A 16,351-nucleotide genomic window follows, 5' to 3' on the forward strand; every position below is an offset into this window, starting at 1 on the left:
CATTCCGACGCGTGTGATGCTCGTGACTTTGAATCTGATTCAACTACAACATACACAGAAGAGCTACTCGTACACTTTCGATGCTATGATGATAATACACCTCGAGTTGCATATTCATCTATCTGTATAGTCATATACTTGTGCTACATATACATATTCTATATCGAATCTTACCGATCATACACCTTCCAAACTCTGTCCAGCTGATGTACTTCCTTCTGACAAAGCAAACGAATCATCTCCTGCAGTTTCAGCTTCCTCCTCTCTAAGTGCTTTATCGACTACTTCTGCGCCTACTCCTGCACCTCCAAGGGGTATATCGTGGCCCTGTGATGGTTGCGGATGAGTAAGCTATCATTCTGTCCTACTTGAACCACCAGTATCTTGTGAATGATGGAAGGCCTTGTTGCTTTCACGTTATATCCACATGAGAAAAACCACTCACAATCAACGCCCTCATAATATCACTCAGACTAATGATCCCCACCAATCTACCAGGGTTCGGATCATCCCTCCCTTGAACCACTACTAACCTATGTACCCTTCTTATCTTGATCAAAGAGAAGATGGCAGATAACGAATCTTTGGGTGAACAGGTCACCACACCTGGGAAGTCGACTGCTCGTTGTTTCAGCGCTTGGGAGATGGTCAAGTCGAGCGATTGGTAAGCTCCGTTTCGGACCAGTGTCTGTGAAAGTGTAAAAGTGTTAGCAATATCATAGTCGGTACAATGATCGCGAGTAAGAATATAAAGTGGTTTTTTCTGTTCTGATTATCACCTTCATTTGTTCGCATTCGCACAGACGCAGTGCCTTATACAAATCCGGATCCAATCTCCGTTCAGATTTTTCTGAATAAACGCAAAAAAGGAGGGATACTATACAGGAGAATCACTCACAATGACATCCACGGTCTCATAAAGGTTCAACACCTTCCCATCACTATCTACGATCGGTACCGCACTTATCCCTTGTTCGGAGAACATGTGCACTACGTCAAATACCGTAGTCTGCATCGTAGCCGTTGCTAAGGGGTAGTATTTGTTGGGGTTGTTGATTGGGTCAGGATTGGATTCGGGAGAGACGTAGCTGCCTATCCCCATTTCTTGTACTGAGGCAGTCAGGTATTGGGTGATATCTCGGCACTGTAGAGAGCGGTATAAGGCACAGATGAATATGGTCGTTCATCACAACGTTGTTGGAGAAAGTAGAGAAATTGATTAGCAATCATTAGCATCGGCCTATCTATCCAAGCCCGATTTCAGAACCGCAATGAAGACTAGACAAGACGTTCCCCGTGAGGGGATGCATCGAGCCGCACCTCCGAATGTTTTCGGCCAAGGAGTAACCAACGATGAATGACTGTATGACGAAGTAGAACACCCACATTGACGGCGATAAACTTCAATACCCTATACTGGGTCAACACACTAATGACCACTTCACCTCCCGTTTGGGTATCTCGATCTATCAATGGTAATCTCCTTGCGTGAGTTCGAATGAGATACCTGCATGCGTCGTAGAGTGGTCGGAGAGGGTGGACGGACAGAAGTGGGGGAGGAGGTACGACTAAGGCCTTTTCGATATCTGAGTGTAAGTGATATTGGGATTAGCACAACACAAAACTTCAGATAGCTGTATTCCTGGTAGGGAGAAGGGGGATTGGCGAAGAAGTCAGGTTGCTTAGATATAGAATTTGCACAAATGGAGCGAATTCCTGGATATTGACAGGATAAGGAGAATCTGTAAAAGTAAGGATGGGAAGAAGGACAGGGAATGCTTGCTCACCTCGAATGCTATGTAATCTGAACTGCTCTACATCCGCCGTAGCACCTTCCCAAGATGAAGTATGATAGTAATACTGTATCAAGTGGATGACATCTTGTACGGTGAACATTCCTTTGTGTTGGAATTGAATCTCACGTCAGCTCGACACCTTGCTTCAAAGAGAGATAAGGGATTGACATACCTGCGAATTTCGCTGTGGATGTATTCCATAACGGAGCAGAAACGACACCTATCATAGTTTCCTTCATCAGCTCAGTCCTAGACTACTCTTGCCAAGCCATTCACAAATGAGAGAAGGCAAGATAGTCAGAGACTTGACATACCATATAACAACATGACATCCAGAGCTTTCTTCACTTTTAATTGAGTATCCAGAACGATCAGCCTAAACGACACAGGGAAAACATCATAACTTGATCGTTCTTTCAGGAAGTTCCTCAGAGCTTCCAACGCCTCTGGATGGGTGAGAGTCCGATGAGGAGTGACCATTGGAGGATGTTGGGCTCTAGAGGGTCTTCTGACTATTGAGGATCCACCTGCCGAAGAACCTTGTATACTCGGTCGACGGGTTGGTCTGGCCGACGTGGATGGTTGTCTATGGAGGGAGGTGGTGGGTGATATAGGGATAGGTTGAGAGGATGAAGATGATGAAGGTGGTTGTGACATGTTGACTATACTTTATTTTGCCGACAGCCAAGAGAAGTGGATAATAGATAGTAGATAGTGTCGTGTGATCACGGGGGCGATGACGTCTTGAATAACCAATAATCACCTTGTCTCAGAGTATGCTGATAGAGGTCAATGCGTTGGATGGTAAGAGTGAGGAAAGGATGGGTCTTATCTAGAGTAGGATGATCGGCAGTTGATGGGAAGAATAATGATGATGAAGACCTTGTTGATGACTATCATATCACCCTGTGAGACACATACACACTGCGATGGGTTATGTATGATATGTGTCAGGGTCATGGTAGAAAGGGGGCACCAGGCGGAGATGACCTCTTTTATTTCACGTGGATTATGCATTTTCAACCCATTGCATTCTTTGCTTTTGTGGCAGAGATGCATCGGCCACTGTATCGGTGGCGAAGCAGAGAGAGATATCGTAGGGGTTGACCTCTGGTTTTGTCAGTGCAGTGGAGAAAGATGACAGTCTTTCGCTTGTCTTTCGGAGTGTGCAAGTCGATACTGCGCATCAGTGCTTGCTGAGGATAGACATACCTTCGGGATCAAGATCAAGCTGCAATTTTCAACCTTCTTTCCTTCCTTTTCATCCTTCTTCTTCTTCTTTTCCCCTAAAATGATTAAAACTTTCGTGGTCATTCGTACCCAGTATTCACCAACTACAATATTTACATATTCTGATAACTCACATCATGCCAATAACCTCCACTCAAGGTACCCGTCGTAGATTCTACACCGACCTAGCTCGAGATGTCCGAAAACTAGATACACTTGCTTTACCAGTATCAATCCATACCCCTTCACACAGCAGAGGGGGTTCGCAATGGCTGCCTGAATCATCTGCACGGGGGAACGATGACGGCTGGGGTAGTATACCTACTTCAGATCGGGATGGTACTCCGAGTCCACTCAAATATGATTATAGTCACGTTGATGTGAGTATGAAGAAATCAGATGAAAGAGATGGGGAGGGAAAGGAACAGGAAAAGGAGAAGGAAAAGGCTCGTGCGTCAAACAAGGTGTGTTGATAAAATAACAGTAAAAGGAATTCCATTCATTCCCTTTTGTCTCTTCTTCATATCGTCTATCCCTTGTGATTGTCGTATCTTCGACCTTTGTTCTTTTGGGAGCTTACTACGATCTGACCCATTCTCCAGTTACAGCGATCGTCAGCGAACAGACCTAGAGACAACACCCAATTGAGAGAGAAGAAGGGAGAAGAGCACGAATCGACACGTACGCCTCCGTCCAGCGAAAAGGTGAACCGGTGGATCAACGACGTTCCTCCGTCCTCTACTATCAAGGCGAGTGGACGCGACACACGAAGAACTACTCCTATAGGTGAAGACCACCCATCTGCCCGAGATCAAAGTGATCATACCCACTCCTGTACTCCGCTTCCTCATTCTAGGCCTAACAGTGACGATACCAAAAGGGAGAAGAAAGACAAGATGAATTACCTTCATGAGGATATGCCAAGTACTTCTTACCGAAGGTATACCACGGGTGCTACTGGTAGTGGTACAGGTAGGACTTACGATTATCCTACTAATCCAACAAATGTCCGAACACCTACAGGCGGTAATTCGAATTTTCACTTACATCATAATAATCCATTCCCAAGTGGCAATTTGATTCTACCCTCTTCCAGAACAGGTGAAAATGAGGTAAATCTAATCAGCTGCGTAAATCCATCTAGTCGTCAGTATAGCTGATATGCCAATTCTCACATTGTATATAGGATACCTATAGGATGAGTAATAGTAATCTCAATTTTAGATCCGACACTACGACAGATTTGGAAAGAACCCTTCAAGCTAAGAAAAGGGAATTTGAAGATGTTCAAAGACTTCTAGAGGAAAGTAGAAAAGAAAGAGAAAGAGAAACCCAAAGACAAAGTTTTCTTCTTCCGCCTAGACCTCCCACTGCCTTTGCGTACCATCGTTCAATCGAACATGATCAGGTAAATCCCCGTCATTCTTCGATTGAACCAAGGTGATACTGATTGATATTGATTGGTTTTTGTTTGATAGATTATACAATTGAGACAAGAAAACACTTCTCTCCATTCATCTCTTTCTGAGGCCAGACGAACAATCAACACCTTAAATAACCGTATTGATGAGCTTGAACTATCACATCGATCTGACCCAGAGCTACTTTCGAAGATGGAGAATGACCTTAGCAAGCTTTCTCAGGAGAACACTTCGTTAAATGATGTATTGCGAGTACTGGAAGGAACGTTGGAAGATGAAAGAGATAAAAACAGGAAAATGGAATTGGAAACTCAATCGTCCAAAAAGGGCCAAAGTGCATGTGCGAAATCCCTCCAAGCGAGTGAACATAAAGTGAAAGAATTAGAGGGTACTTTGAGAGAGGTAGAAGAGAGGGAAAGGATTGAGAGGGAGAAACGGGATTTGATAGAGAAGAGATATAGAGGATTAGAATTGGATGTGAGTAATCATCAGTGATAACCAGATAGACTAAGATCCCCAATAATTTGAAAACGTAAATGCTTAAAAGAGCGAATGACAATATGGTATATATGCTGATGGGTGATTGTATTCGAAATTAACTCGATTCTGACTTGGTTTGATGCGAAACTACTGTAGTTTTCCCACTTAACTGCCGAGTTGGAAACCTGGAAGGCTAAAACGAATAACGCTTATAGGGAGAAAGAAGGTGCTATAAGTAAATATAAAGGTAAAGAGGTGAGTGAGGTCTATCTACAGTATCTATGGAGGTATCAGATCAAAAGATCCAATTTACAGAAATGGTGGACTGTATACTGATTTCACATGTGAAAATGTGAAAATAGAATGATAATGCCAAATTATCCGATAAGCTGAATCTCTCGAGAAGGGAGAAAGGGGCATTACAAGCTAGGTTGGATGAAGTGATTGAAGAGGTAAGTTGATTCGAAATATTTTGGGAATGATAATTGCAATGTTTAGCCTGTGATATTCATACGATACTCATTCGCTTTTTGGGCCCGATGTAGAAAGCCCAACTCTCTCAACGACAGGTATCTGAAAAAGGTAATTCGGAAGATAGGAAGAAACTCAAAGATGAACTTCATCGTGAGGTGAGTTCACCGGCAAAGTTCCAATACGGTGTTGATGCAGACTGGTCGACTGAGATGAAATCAACCTCACAGAGGTCGACCTCTGATAGATTACGTTCCGAACGTAATTCCCTTCGAGACCAAATCAAAAAGATGAAACTCCAATTCGCAACTTTGCGCGAATTAGAAATTCGCTCTGCTGGGCCAAACGAAGTTGACGTAAAGTTACATCATCCTACATCGACGTCTTCAGAGAGACATAAACCGAGATTCTCCTTATCGTTCGCAACCTCTGCCTCGGGGGATGATCAAGCAGCCATACCTACAAAGAAGGGGCGGGTGGAGGTGATTGAGGATGATGAAGGGGATGGAGTAAGGTATAAGCCCCAGAGAGTAGCGCTGGAAGATGCTGATGGGAAACAGGAATATCAAGATGCAAGAGAAGAGGTTGGAAGCCATGTAAGCTTCCCGTTCCATGTTGTTCATAGGTGTTCAGAGGCGAAAGCTCATGAACATTGTGATTCACTTCTCAGTCTGTTGTTAGGCCCACTCAACCAATTACATCACCCACCACCAGCTATGCTGAGGATATCCAATCTATCGTTTCCCCTCAACCACTTACGTTCCACTCTATTCCTCTTATCCCCCAGAAATTAGATACGCCCATGTCGAAAGAGGAACAATTACTCTTCTCAACTTCGGCCCAACCCGATAAGGCAGAAATCTCAGAGGAGAAGCAGACGGGTGGCTCGGACGGTGCTGATGCAACTCGTAAGAGATGGTTAGAGCAATATGCAGAGATGAGTGGGGATGGTACTTCTCCTCAGAACGTGGGTGATAATACGCATCGATACATATATCTTTAATTTTTCCAAAGGAGCATGGTATGTTAGCTGATCAAAAGCACGGGGTAGGTAAACGATCAGAAGACCGAGATGGATACTGCCATCGAGATGAATAGGAAAGAATCCAAAGATCCATTTGTGAGTCAGCTGTCTCTCAAATCAACCAGACCGCATCGTCAAGCTGACGGTATTGCATGTGATGATGCCGTTTTAGGCTGACTTAGATCCCCTGGACCACTCTTTAAGTTCCATCAAATCTCACTTTCAATCCCCTCAATCTCATCCATCTACCTCTACCATCCGAGAGCGAGGTAAAACACTGAAAGAATCTTTGATCGATCTCTTGACTTCACCTAAATCTACTTGATAAAGGTTATCATATCATACATTGTCATTCTTGCTCGAGAGAACAATTTCCTATCATTATCAATGACATTATCATTCTTCGATCTGTTTAAACGATTTCATTAATCTTCTCAGGACATTTTCCAATGTTATATGTTTGATTCCGAAATCTTGGTGATACCCTCTTCTCTAGTCTCATACAATAATTAGTAGATGAATGTTGTATGCGATCAGTGATATCCACGTTAGGTCAGTAAAGTCACAACCATGAGCACAAAGTCAGAGAAGAGTCGCGCTTCGGATCTAAAAGAAAGGAAAAATTACAACTTGCATATAAAGGAATGAATTACCTTCGATTTATCTATCTTCCTTCTCTCTCATCATCAAAAAAGCAATCAGAATAATCTATCTTCCTTCTCTTTCCTCATCAAACTTGAATCTTCAATCTAATATCCTTATCCTTATTTTCCTTCCAGCGTTCCTTCATACTGCATAATCAGGTCGCAAGCACTACGCATCAACCTGTGTATAAGTACCTGGGAAAACACCCGTCGCGCCATTCAATCTACCCGTCCACCATTCATCTGGATTCTCAGTCTTCTCAATGATTTCAATCCTATCTCCTGCTCTGAAAGACAAATCACCTTCGGCCTAGACGTAACATACGACCAATGTCAGTCCAATCCTTATCCATCTCATGTCGCCGTGGAAAGTGAATTTTATGAGGCGATAGCACGAATTACCCACCTGAGCTTCAAAATCGAATATGGCAGTAGCATACACAGCCCTATTGAAACTTGGTTTAGGTTTCAGAGGAGGTGGTGGAGGAGGTGCCTTCTTGATACTGGTCGTCGAAGAAGCCGAAGTGTATGGTGGAGGAGCAGCGACTGTTCTAGAGGGTGGCGAGAAAGTGCTTTTCTCGCCTGCTGCTGCTGAAGAGCCGTATGAATTCTTTCGGTCCAGGTACGAGTTTGAGGTGGTTCGAGATGCGATGGAGCCTGCTCGATTGGGTGTGGAAGTACCGGAAGCGGATCGATGAGCTTGAAGCATTTTGGCTGTTAAGATGGAAGATGTATTAGCTGGGAATCAAAGATTGGATATATACAGATTATTGTAGTGTAAATTATGAGAAGGATGTAATTGAGAGCCTTCTCCAATGTCCCCGGTCCTATATTTTACCTCATGATAGAACGTCTAAGCTCATGTGTTCCCTATACTCACCAGTAGAAGTGATCCTCTTCACGATGGCCATCTCCTCGATCTGTTCAGCCGTATCACCCCTTTGCTCAAGGTAGATACTCTCTACGTCCTTTCTTGATAAATCGTATTTTCCATCAGCGAAAGATTGTAGCTTCTCTTGCATAATGTAGTATACGTTGAGCCTGCAATTACCCGGTTCGACACTGTTAGCAGGAGGTTCCATCCGATGGGCGACTCGCATTCCATCATGATAGTTTTCGGCGTAGATTGACGGAGATTACTCACTGCATATAGTAGAAAGAATGGAATAAAGGATCAATAAACTTAGTTGCCAATCCGAGGAACTGGGGTAATTCAGTCTTGAGAAGTGAGTTGTAATGCTCGTATTCCCCTGAAGCGAGTTCGAAATCTTGTTCGACCTGATACAGTCATACAACGAGTGTCAGCACATCTCTGTTCATTCAACAGAGTTCCCGACCAGGTGACTAATCCAATGTGAGATTTAGATTCTCCTATCAAGACAGAGCACACATAACTCATGTGATGGAAAAAGGAGATGCACAGACCCACCTTGAACAGATTCTTCTCATCGCTCAAACTCTTCTCCTTCTTCTCCCTCAACTTATTTAACGAGTTGTTATGTCTGTCGTAATCTACCAACTTATGATCCCTTTTCACGATGGTCTTTCTGATCTTCTTGCAGATCTCATGGAGTTCTTTACATGGTTGGACGACTCGAGAATCAATCAACTCAAGTTCAGGTGAGAGTGTTTCTATGGAGATTCCCGAAGAGATATATCAGTCGATATGTTACTTTCGTTTGTGATATTGCATATCCTGGAAGGCAAGGGTATGATTAACGATTTACTCACCCCTCATTTCCTCCATTATACCTTGGTAAACCGTGATGTTCTTTACTGTCACCTCTGCCTGAGGGTGTTTACCGGCTAAGTTGTACTCTGCTCCCATCGGTGAGAAAAGGGTAGCGAGTGATGCAGAGAATGATGATCCGGATGTGAGTAGATCTGTGAAATATGTAGTCAAATGAAAACCCTTGTATTAGCTCAGGTGGCAGACTTTGCGATGAAGAGGGAGAGGCAAGTACTGGGAGGGATGAAGAGCGAGACGGGGAGGGAGAGGGGGAGAGGGAGGGAGGACGGGATGGGCCAAAAGGGGAAAGGAAACACCCACTTGACACTGAATCTCTGAAAACAGTCGAGTCTTTCAACATCTTCTCACAAGCAGCTTCTACAGCTGCGAATTTCCTCTCACTATGAGTTAAGAACGACTGTCATCAGCCTTTCGTTCGACAAATGATGATGTTCATATGATCACTCACTAGTCATTAAATTCCACATCGGTGGATTCTGTCAGAGCAACACACAGTAAGCATAAGCTGGAGCCCTTCCTCTCATCCCACATCTACAACTCAAACACAGCTTTTCTCTCCTCTTACGTTGAAGACCTCGATTCCCCTCTACCCCATCCACCTTCCGAGCTACCATACGTTGTTCCTACGAATCAGTACTCACTCTTAGACATCCCAATTCTACTCGTCAGATTATGTGGTGTCCTACATCCCATAGCTCCATGTTAGCGATGCCAAGACATACCAGATGCCAGTAGGACATACCGCTGTAAAGCTTTGGTGAATCCCTTCATCTTGCTGGATTTTCTCTCTTGATATAGACGCTACGTGTATGGAAGAGATGTGTCTACTGCTATGATAGATTCGATATGAGCAGAAGAGGGATATGCTGTTGGAATGAGGCTGTGAGAAGTGGTCATGTAACGTAATGTGCGAGTGATGTGATTATGCCTGCGGTGACGACAACACGGGCCGAAAAGGGGAAAGTAAGGGTCAAGCCGATTGCTGGGCATTTCACATTTTATCAGGCTCATCCACCCCCCCATCCACATCTGACGATCCTCATCTCCTCACCGATTTCGATGCCTACCTATCTAAACGGTATCTGAGATCCTGTTCATCTGCACATATATACATATATATATACATATATATGCAGTATAAGAAGACAGGTTGTGATATAAATCGTACATGCACTTTTAGAAACGTATATTCTTCTCCTTCCCATTCCCATCTTCTTTCCATCATGATCACTCGGAAACGATAGATATCACCACATTTTAGGGCGTCACCAACTACAATCATCATATGGAAGTATCATACATATATACAGCCACTTGCTTTCATCCTCGTTTGATGACTACACCAAACTTACAAGACCAAGGAGTTACTCAAAGAGGGATTAACGATCGGTTCACCTTTGTTATTCTCCGTAGCCAACCTATCAGACGGATCGACGATTGGGCTAGATCCCATCTCAGGTGTGATAGCTTCTTCACCTTCGTCCTCGGTCGGACCCTCCGTGTCATCAGGTAAGATCGAGCTATCCGATACAGCTGGTGAAACTCCCTGTTGAGGTAAGTGCAACGTCGGTTTATTGACCTCTCTTAACTCTTCCAAAGAGACCAAGTCGAATTCCAAACGGGAACCAGAGTGGAGGAGTATCATTTCAGATTTGATACATCGACTCTGTCTCTCCCTATCTTCGGACACTTCCATCCCCGTATCGAACAATCTTGCAGCGGGGCAATGAGATTTGTCAATAGACACGAAGGTGACGTCTTGAAGATATAACTTTACTTCATCGTCCAATTCGAGTTTGGAGGGTAATTCGACCAAATCGTTGATGAGTCCCCGAGGAACGGTGGTGAAGATTATCATGGAAGGTAAATCGATGTCGACTTTTCTCGAAGAAGAAGGGAAAGAAGTACCGAATGCTCGGAAAATGTGAGTGATGATTGATAATTTGCATGCCGGGGTGTATCGACCTATACCACCAAGCAAGATATGAATTAGCACAAATTTATACTCTATTCTCAAAAGGAATCATAACAAGAAAGTACTCACCATCAAGTCTCCATCTCAACTCGTCGACCGTCCAACCTCCGAAAGCATACTCGAATCTAGGTTTCAACGTGTACTCTGCCAATCGTTGTCTCTCAGCTCGAGCTTTCAACCTTTCCTCGTCGACAAGTTTGGGCTTGGTAGTGCTCAGCGCAGGTAATCCCGAACTGGGAAATTTGGATGTAGCCGGAGAAGCAGGATTCGAATGAGACATTGTCAATGCACCGAAGGTTGATCGGGTGGGTCCAGGTGATGGACAGGGGGTAGCAGCGGGAGTCAACGAGAATGGCGTGGGTGCAGTGAGGTTGGGAACAGGGAATCCACCTAACACCAACCCACAGGATAAGCTACGTTCGTACGAGCATCGAGGAGGACAAAGGAAGAAGAAAGCGGAAAAAGCACATACCCTGAACGAAGAGCTTCCTCAAAGACCCATTCCTCGACCAGACTTGTCCTGCAGCGATAATAGCAGGATGGACAAGGTGAGTAGCAAATGTGAGTTGTTCAGAAGGATCAGTCGCGGCGTTGACCCTACATTCTCGTATCGTCAGCTCCACCATTCATCTGGTTCAGATAAGTGTAGCACTTACCAATGAACCTCAACAGGATTGATAGCCATCAAGACCTCCGCGAGAGATTCCATCCTACTCTCATCGTCTTGGACATACTCTCCACCCCTCAGAGTCAACACCACCACTCTGGGCAAGTTGATATCCTTATAACCGCTGGGCAACAACAGCTCGTCATTGTTTTTAGCTGGTTTAGTGATGAGGGGCTGGTGGTAGTCATGCTCGACGTATCGTAAGTCGATATCGAGATGTTCGATGGATTCACCTTGGTCAGAAGGGGATCTGAATATACCCTCTGTGGGATGGAAATAGGTGATCCATTGGGATAAGGAGAGGACCTTGGCGTAGGTGGGTAAAGGGGTTTGATTGGTCATTGTGATCTGATTGATGGGGTGTGACAAGATTAGATTGTTGTGCTTTGCTTTGATTTAATTTTTATATAGCTCGAACGGTGAATAGGATGAGGTGGGTAAGTAAGAAGTTTTGTCTGAATATATTGGCGGGCGAGGACATGAACTCGAGTCAAGCTTCTCCAAGTTCCGTCCCAGTGAGAGTAGGTTGTCTTCTTTCCCTTTATTCGACTAGTGTACAATTTTGAGATACAGTATGGGTGAGAATGACGTTGTTATATATTTGCTATGATTGTTCTTTCCTATTCCAGGTAAATTCTTCTTCCTTTGTACTCGCTTTGATCTCTGTCTCCAAGTTTCACCCTTTGAACGAATTGATGATTGATGATTGACGGGATGGGGTCCTTAGGAATGCGGCTATGCGCTGTTTGATCTGTTGGGATGATGGGGTTAATTGCGGCTATGACGATATTCGCGAGAATGAAACGATGTCTGAACCCCTTCCTTTGATCCAGGTGTATATATCTATCAATCAATCCCTTCTTCGGTCTTGTAATCTTCCCTCACTCCCCAAAGATGTTCGTGGTTGCGAGTATCTCTTTCGGGTTTAATCTGGAGTTAAAGGACTACCGATAGACCGATGTGATATCATTACAAGGTCCGTCCGTTGGTCAATTGAGATCGAAATCTTAGATCCATGTCGATAGAATATTACATGGTCTTGTTCTTGAGTGTTCTCGTATCTTTCGTTGTGTTTGTGTGAGAAAAACGTTCAATCCGTCCAACTGAATGAATCATGAGATACCCCGCAAACGCGGATCCGGAGTCATGGGGCCAAAGGTGAATTACCGGCGGTTGTTTACTCCTGCGAGGCGTAAGGCAGTACATAACTTGAGATGATGACGTTTGATGTTGCATCATCACTTGACTTGTTTTTGCTCATTCTTACGCTACGCGTAGATGATGACTCGAGTATTTGACTGCAACGATGCCACGCAAATTCAACGGGAGCTAGCTAAATGATGCTCTCTGGTTATTGTCGAGTCGTTCAGTCGGTCGGAAGGACTCGCTTTGACACTTGCGGTGACCTAGCCGCGGTGACCGAAGGCTAGGTCAATGTCCGAATACTGAATGAAGTACGGATACAATCCTCTTTCTCTCTTCGTGAGCAGCTGAAGTGATAGTCGGTGACCGAAAAGTAATGGCTCTCTTTGCTGATAACCTCTTCATAGTTAGATGTGCATACATACGACTACTATTACTCGTAGAGCATAACGTTCGGGATATGGCCACTACGGGCTACGGACTTTGGCCAATTCATCAGAACACTTACTCGGACCGAATGAGCTAAAGTCTGACAACAAGATAAACAGATTGTTATAAATGGGGTAGTATATCAAGCTCTTCTGCGAAAGACTCAACTTTCTTTTCTCGCACCATGTGTATACATATGATATAGGTGATAACCGCACAATGTCATCGACGATAGAAAATAGCACGGTCCAGTCGATTACCATGGACCCTATGGACGCTCAACCCAGTACGATATCTGCCAGTCCAGAAACCGGAACACCTTTTAAGGAATCGCTCCCTGTTCGAGATCTGACCACAGAAAATGAGAACACACAAGAGAAAGAGACGGAACCAGAAAAAGAACATTCCAAACATCCTCTCGCTCAATTATCTCAATCTCGTAAAAACTTCCTATTGTTCATTTTCAGCATAGCTACATTTGTGGACATCTGTAATGTTTCTGGCGTAGCTGTTGCTGTCGCTCAAATCAGTTTGGATATCAAATTGGGTATATCTCAGGTGGTCTGGGTGAGTCATGCGACTGATTGATTCTGGTTCTCCTTTGTGTTGCTTTTGATGGGGGGGAGGGAGCTAACGATGAGATACTTCACATGTAGATCATCACTTCCTATTCATTATGTTTCGCTGCATTCCTCCTCTTTGCCGGAAGACTGAGCGACCTCTTCCCTGCTCAAATCGTCTTCGAAGCTGGATTTCTGGGATTGGGTGTAATTTCGTTGATCACTTCGTTTGTAACATCTAGCAAGTAAGTGTTCGCTTGGGTTTGGGGGTAGCATCGATATAGCTGATATATGTACTGTTGAATTGGAGATATGGGTTCTTGATCTTGAGAGGTTTAGGAGGTATCTGTGGGGCGATGAGTGAGTTGAGAAGATACGTTCATGGTGAAATTTGTACTTATGTTGTTCTGGTTGTTCGTATTTAGCCATCCCTTCTGCTTTGTGAGCCTTTGTCATCTATCATAATCAGTTTCTATAATTCCAACACTTCACTGTACATTATCTTTGCGAAGAAAGACTCATGTTGATATTGGTACTGGTTCCGACACCGCTAGTCATCTCACCGTTCATATGTTCCCGACACCGGAAGAACAACAGAAGAAATTAGCGTTGATGAGTTTGGCTGGAGGACTGGGTAATGTCCTGGGATTGTAAGTCATTGTATTCCCTATTCAATCCTATCTATCTTCTTGAGATATTGATTTTGATTGTTTATGCAGAGTCTTAGCTGGGTTATGCATGGAAGCGTCGTATAAATGGTTCTTCCGCCTCATCGCAATTATCTGTATGTGTATCACTGGTTCTCTCACCCTTCATCTGGGACAATGACTAGACTATTGATCTGACTTGATATTGTATATAGGTATAACTTTCACCATCGCGACTATCATTCTGCTTCCCTACACCGGCTCATCGTATTCTACCAAGCATGATCTCATCCCAAGATGGAGGAGGATGGACGTACCTGGCGTGATATTGATGATGGGTGCATTAATCTGCTTTATACTTGCTTTGACCCAGGGCCCGATAGATGGTTGGAGCTCTGCAAGTTTTATCGCTCCGCTGGTAATATCTATACCACTAGGTGTAGGATTCTTCTTCTGGGGTGAGTAATTGATCTGCATTCTTTCCTCATCACCTCTATAGTGGATCACCATGACGACAAATTGCGGATACTTGGGATGCTGAATCACTTGATTTTGCGTCATTGTAGAATCTCGTATCCCACCTAGAACAGCTGTGTTACCATCCTCGATATGGAAAATAACCAACGTCATCATCCTCTCGTTGGCTGTATTGATAGCTTTCCCATTTTGGGCTACATCTCAATTGGAATATTCTACTTGGTGGCAAGAGGTATATGGCTGGTCTGCACGTGAGTCGACTCGTCTCTCACACTCGTTGTCATCGTCGACCTCCAAATACTTAATGGTACCTGTTTGTTTCTGATAGTCCACGTAGCAGTCGCCATGTTACCTCAAGGTATAGTCTGCCTGATAGCAGCTGCTTTCGCACACGCGGTACCGCAGGTGTTGACCAAACCCAGATGGACCATAGGAGGAGGTATGATCCGTGAGTGATCAAAGGTAACCCTTCCCACAACAACTCTTCTCGATAAATCTTTGATCGGTGAGGATATTCAAGTGGGATGAAGACTGATACTGGGTCCGACTATTGTAGTAATCGTCATAGCTGAGGTCCTCCAGGTATTCTCAGATGGCGGTCCAGGTAATAAATACTGGCGATTCTGTTTCCCAGCTTTCGTGATCGGTAGTTTTGGTGCTATGATCACGTATTTTGCGAGTGGTATCAATATTGTTACGTATGGTCCTCCAGGTAAGTGATAGCTTTCCTCTGATCATCAATTCTGCTATCTTTTCCAAGTATCCTCTATCGTGAGATGAGGGTGATCGCTGATCATGTATTCCGATGTAGAAATGGCCGGAGTCATGGGTGCATGGGTGAATGTACTAGTGAGTGACCTATAAGCTCATACCTCAAGAAAGACATTATGCTTGTGTGAGGCGGACATCTCACTGATCATGTGTACGATATCTTGTAGGCTCAAGTAGGAGGGGCAATAACCATGGCCGTACAAGCCGGTCTACAAGACACAAGCTCGATCCCTCCCCAATGGTCCAAGTCCGGATCGAGGACATGGTACTTTATGATTGCCTGGACCGTCGTATTGGGTATTCAATTTATAGTCTTTTATAAGACTCCTGGTACGCCTCAGGAAGAACATGAGCTGGCTAGGAAGAGGATCATGGAGAAGGACGGGGATTTGGGAGTATAATTCGTGATTGGTCAAAGCGACTTTGGAACCATTGTGAACAGAAGGCTTAGATTTAATCAGATGCTCATCAGAGCGAAGGACAATTAGATAGAATATAGATAGATATAGATATGATAAATGACTAATAATGGCTTGAATCTCATGGAATGACTTGGTACAGTATGTGACGGATCAGCAGCGAGAGAGCACTTGAGCGTTGTGGGTAAATCAGAGTGGATGTATGAGTGCATCCCGCATGGAGCAACACCTGATGCAGTGGGGTTGGTCAGTGCCACATCCAACGGTAAGTCACTGTACAAGTGGGATGAATTTCAAATTTGCCACCCATTTAAGGGACATGATGCTGCTGTATTTCCCAATCACTTCCATCATCATCGTCTTGCATTTCGCGTCAGTTCTTCTTCCTTTGATTCATCTCATCTCATCTCGTGCAGTACTGCTTGCTTAGGATATCGTCTTACGATC

The 16,351-nt window shown here is 44.2% G+C and overlaps 5 protein-coding genes across 5 annotated transcripts; 2 read left to right on the forward strand and 3 right to left on the reverse strand.

Annotated features, from left to right (window-relative positions):
* Positions 1-177: 177 nt before the first annotated feature.
* On the reverse strand, positions 178-2,453 carry I203_104006 (uncharacterized protein; the record flags this gene model as incomplete). Its single annotated transcript, XM_019149573.1, has 7 exons — positions 178-327; positions 446-688; positions 899-1,144; positions 1,387-1,586; positions 1,788-1,898; positions 1,969-2,016; positions 2,111-2,453. 7 exons carry the CDS (start codon positions 2,451-2,453, stop codon positions 178-180), a joined length of 1,341 nt encoding a protein of 446 aa, XP_019001116.1.
* A 710-nt stretch (positions 2,454-3,163) lies between these two features.
* I203_104007 (uncharacterized protein) lies at positions 3,164-6,747 on the forward strand (the record flags this gene model as incomplete). Its single annotated transcript, XM_065517447.1, has 11 exons — positions 3,164-3,490; positions 3,629-4,138; positions 4,213-4,434; positions 4,505-4,924; positions 5,084-5,182; positions 5,290-5,379; positions 5,473-5,556; positions 5,629-5,994; positions 6,069-6,365; positions 6,450-6,518; positions 6,595-6,747. 11 exons carry the CDS (start codon positions 3,164-3,166, stop codon positions 6,745-6,747), a joined length of 2,637 nt encoding a protein of 878 aa, XP_065374265.1.
* A 488-nt stretch (positions 6,748-7,235) lies between these two features.
* Positions 7,236-9,587, reverse strand: I203_104008 (uncharacterized protein; the record flags this gene model as incomplete). The annotated part of the gene is made up of 10 exons (XM_019149575.1): positions 7,236-7,376; positions 7,473-7,780; positions 7,947-8,107; positions 8,211-8,344; positions 8,496-8,698; positions 8,798-8,950; positions 9,117-9,196; positions 9,265-9,292; positions 9,458-9,498; positions 9,559-9,587. The coding sequence occupies 10 exons, from the start codon at positions 9,585-9,587 to the stop codon at positions 7,236-7,238; spliced, it is 1,278 nt and encodes a 425-aa protein (XP_019001118.1).
* Positions 9,588-10,164: 577 nt separating this feature from the next.
* On the reverse strand, positions 10,165-11,800 carry I203_104009 (uncharacterized protein; the record flags this gene model as incomplete). Its single annotated transcript, XM_019149576.1, has 4 exons — positions 10,165-10,781; positions 10,861-11,181; positions 11,264-11,388; positions 11,448-11,800. The coding sequence occupies 4 exons, from the start codon at positions 11,798-11,800 to the stop codon at positions 10,165-10,167; spliced, it is 1,416 nt and encodes a 471-aa protein (XP_019001119.1).
* Positions 11,801-13,249: 1,449 nt separating this feature from the next.
* Positions 13,250-15,886, forward strand: I203_104010 (uncharacterized protein; the record flags this gene model as incomplete). The annotated part of the gene is made up of 12 exons (XM_019149577.1): positions 13,250-13,597; positions 13,687-13,835; positions 13,901-13,950; positions 14,016-14,031; positions 14,145-14,240; positions 14,310-14,374; positions 14,453-14,695; positions 14,804-14,965; positions 15,043-15,162; positions 15,271-15,426; positions 15,526-15,563; positions 15,653-15,886. 12 exons carry the CDS (start codon positions 13,250-13,252, stop codon positions 15,884-15,886), a joined length of 1,677 nt encoding a protein of 558 aa, XP_019001120.1.
* Between the last annotated feature and the right edge of the window lie 465 nt (positions 15,887-16,351).

This window comes from Kwoniella mangroviensis, assembly GCF_000507465.2.
Source record: "Kwoniella mangroviensis CBS 8507 chromosome 1 map unlocalized Ctg01, whole genome shotgun sequence".
In the NCBI taxonomy this organism is placed as follows: domain Eukaryota; kingdom Fungi; phylum Basidiomycota; class Tremellomycetes; order Tremellales; family Cryptococcaceae; genus Kwoniella; species Kwoniella mangrovensis.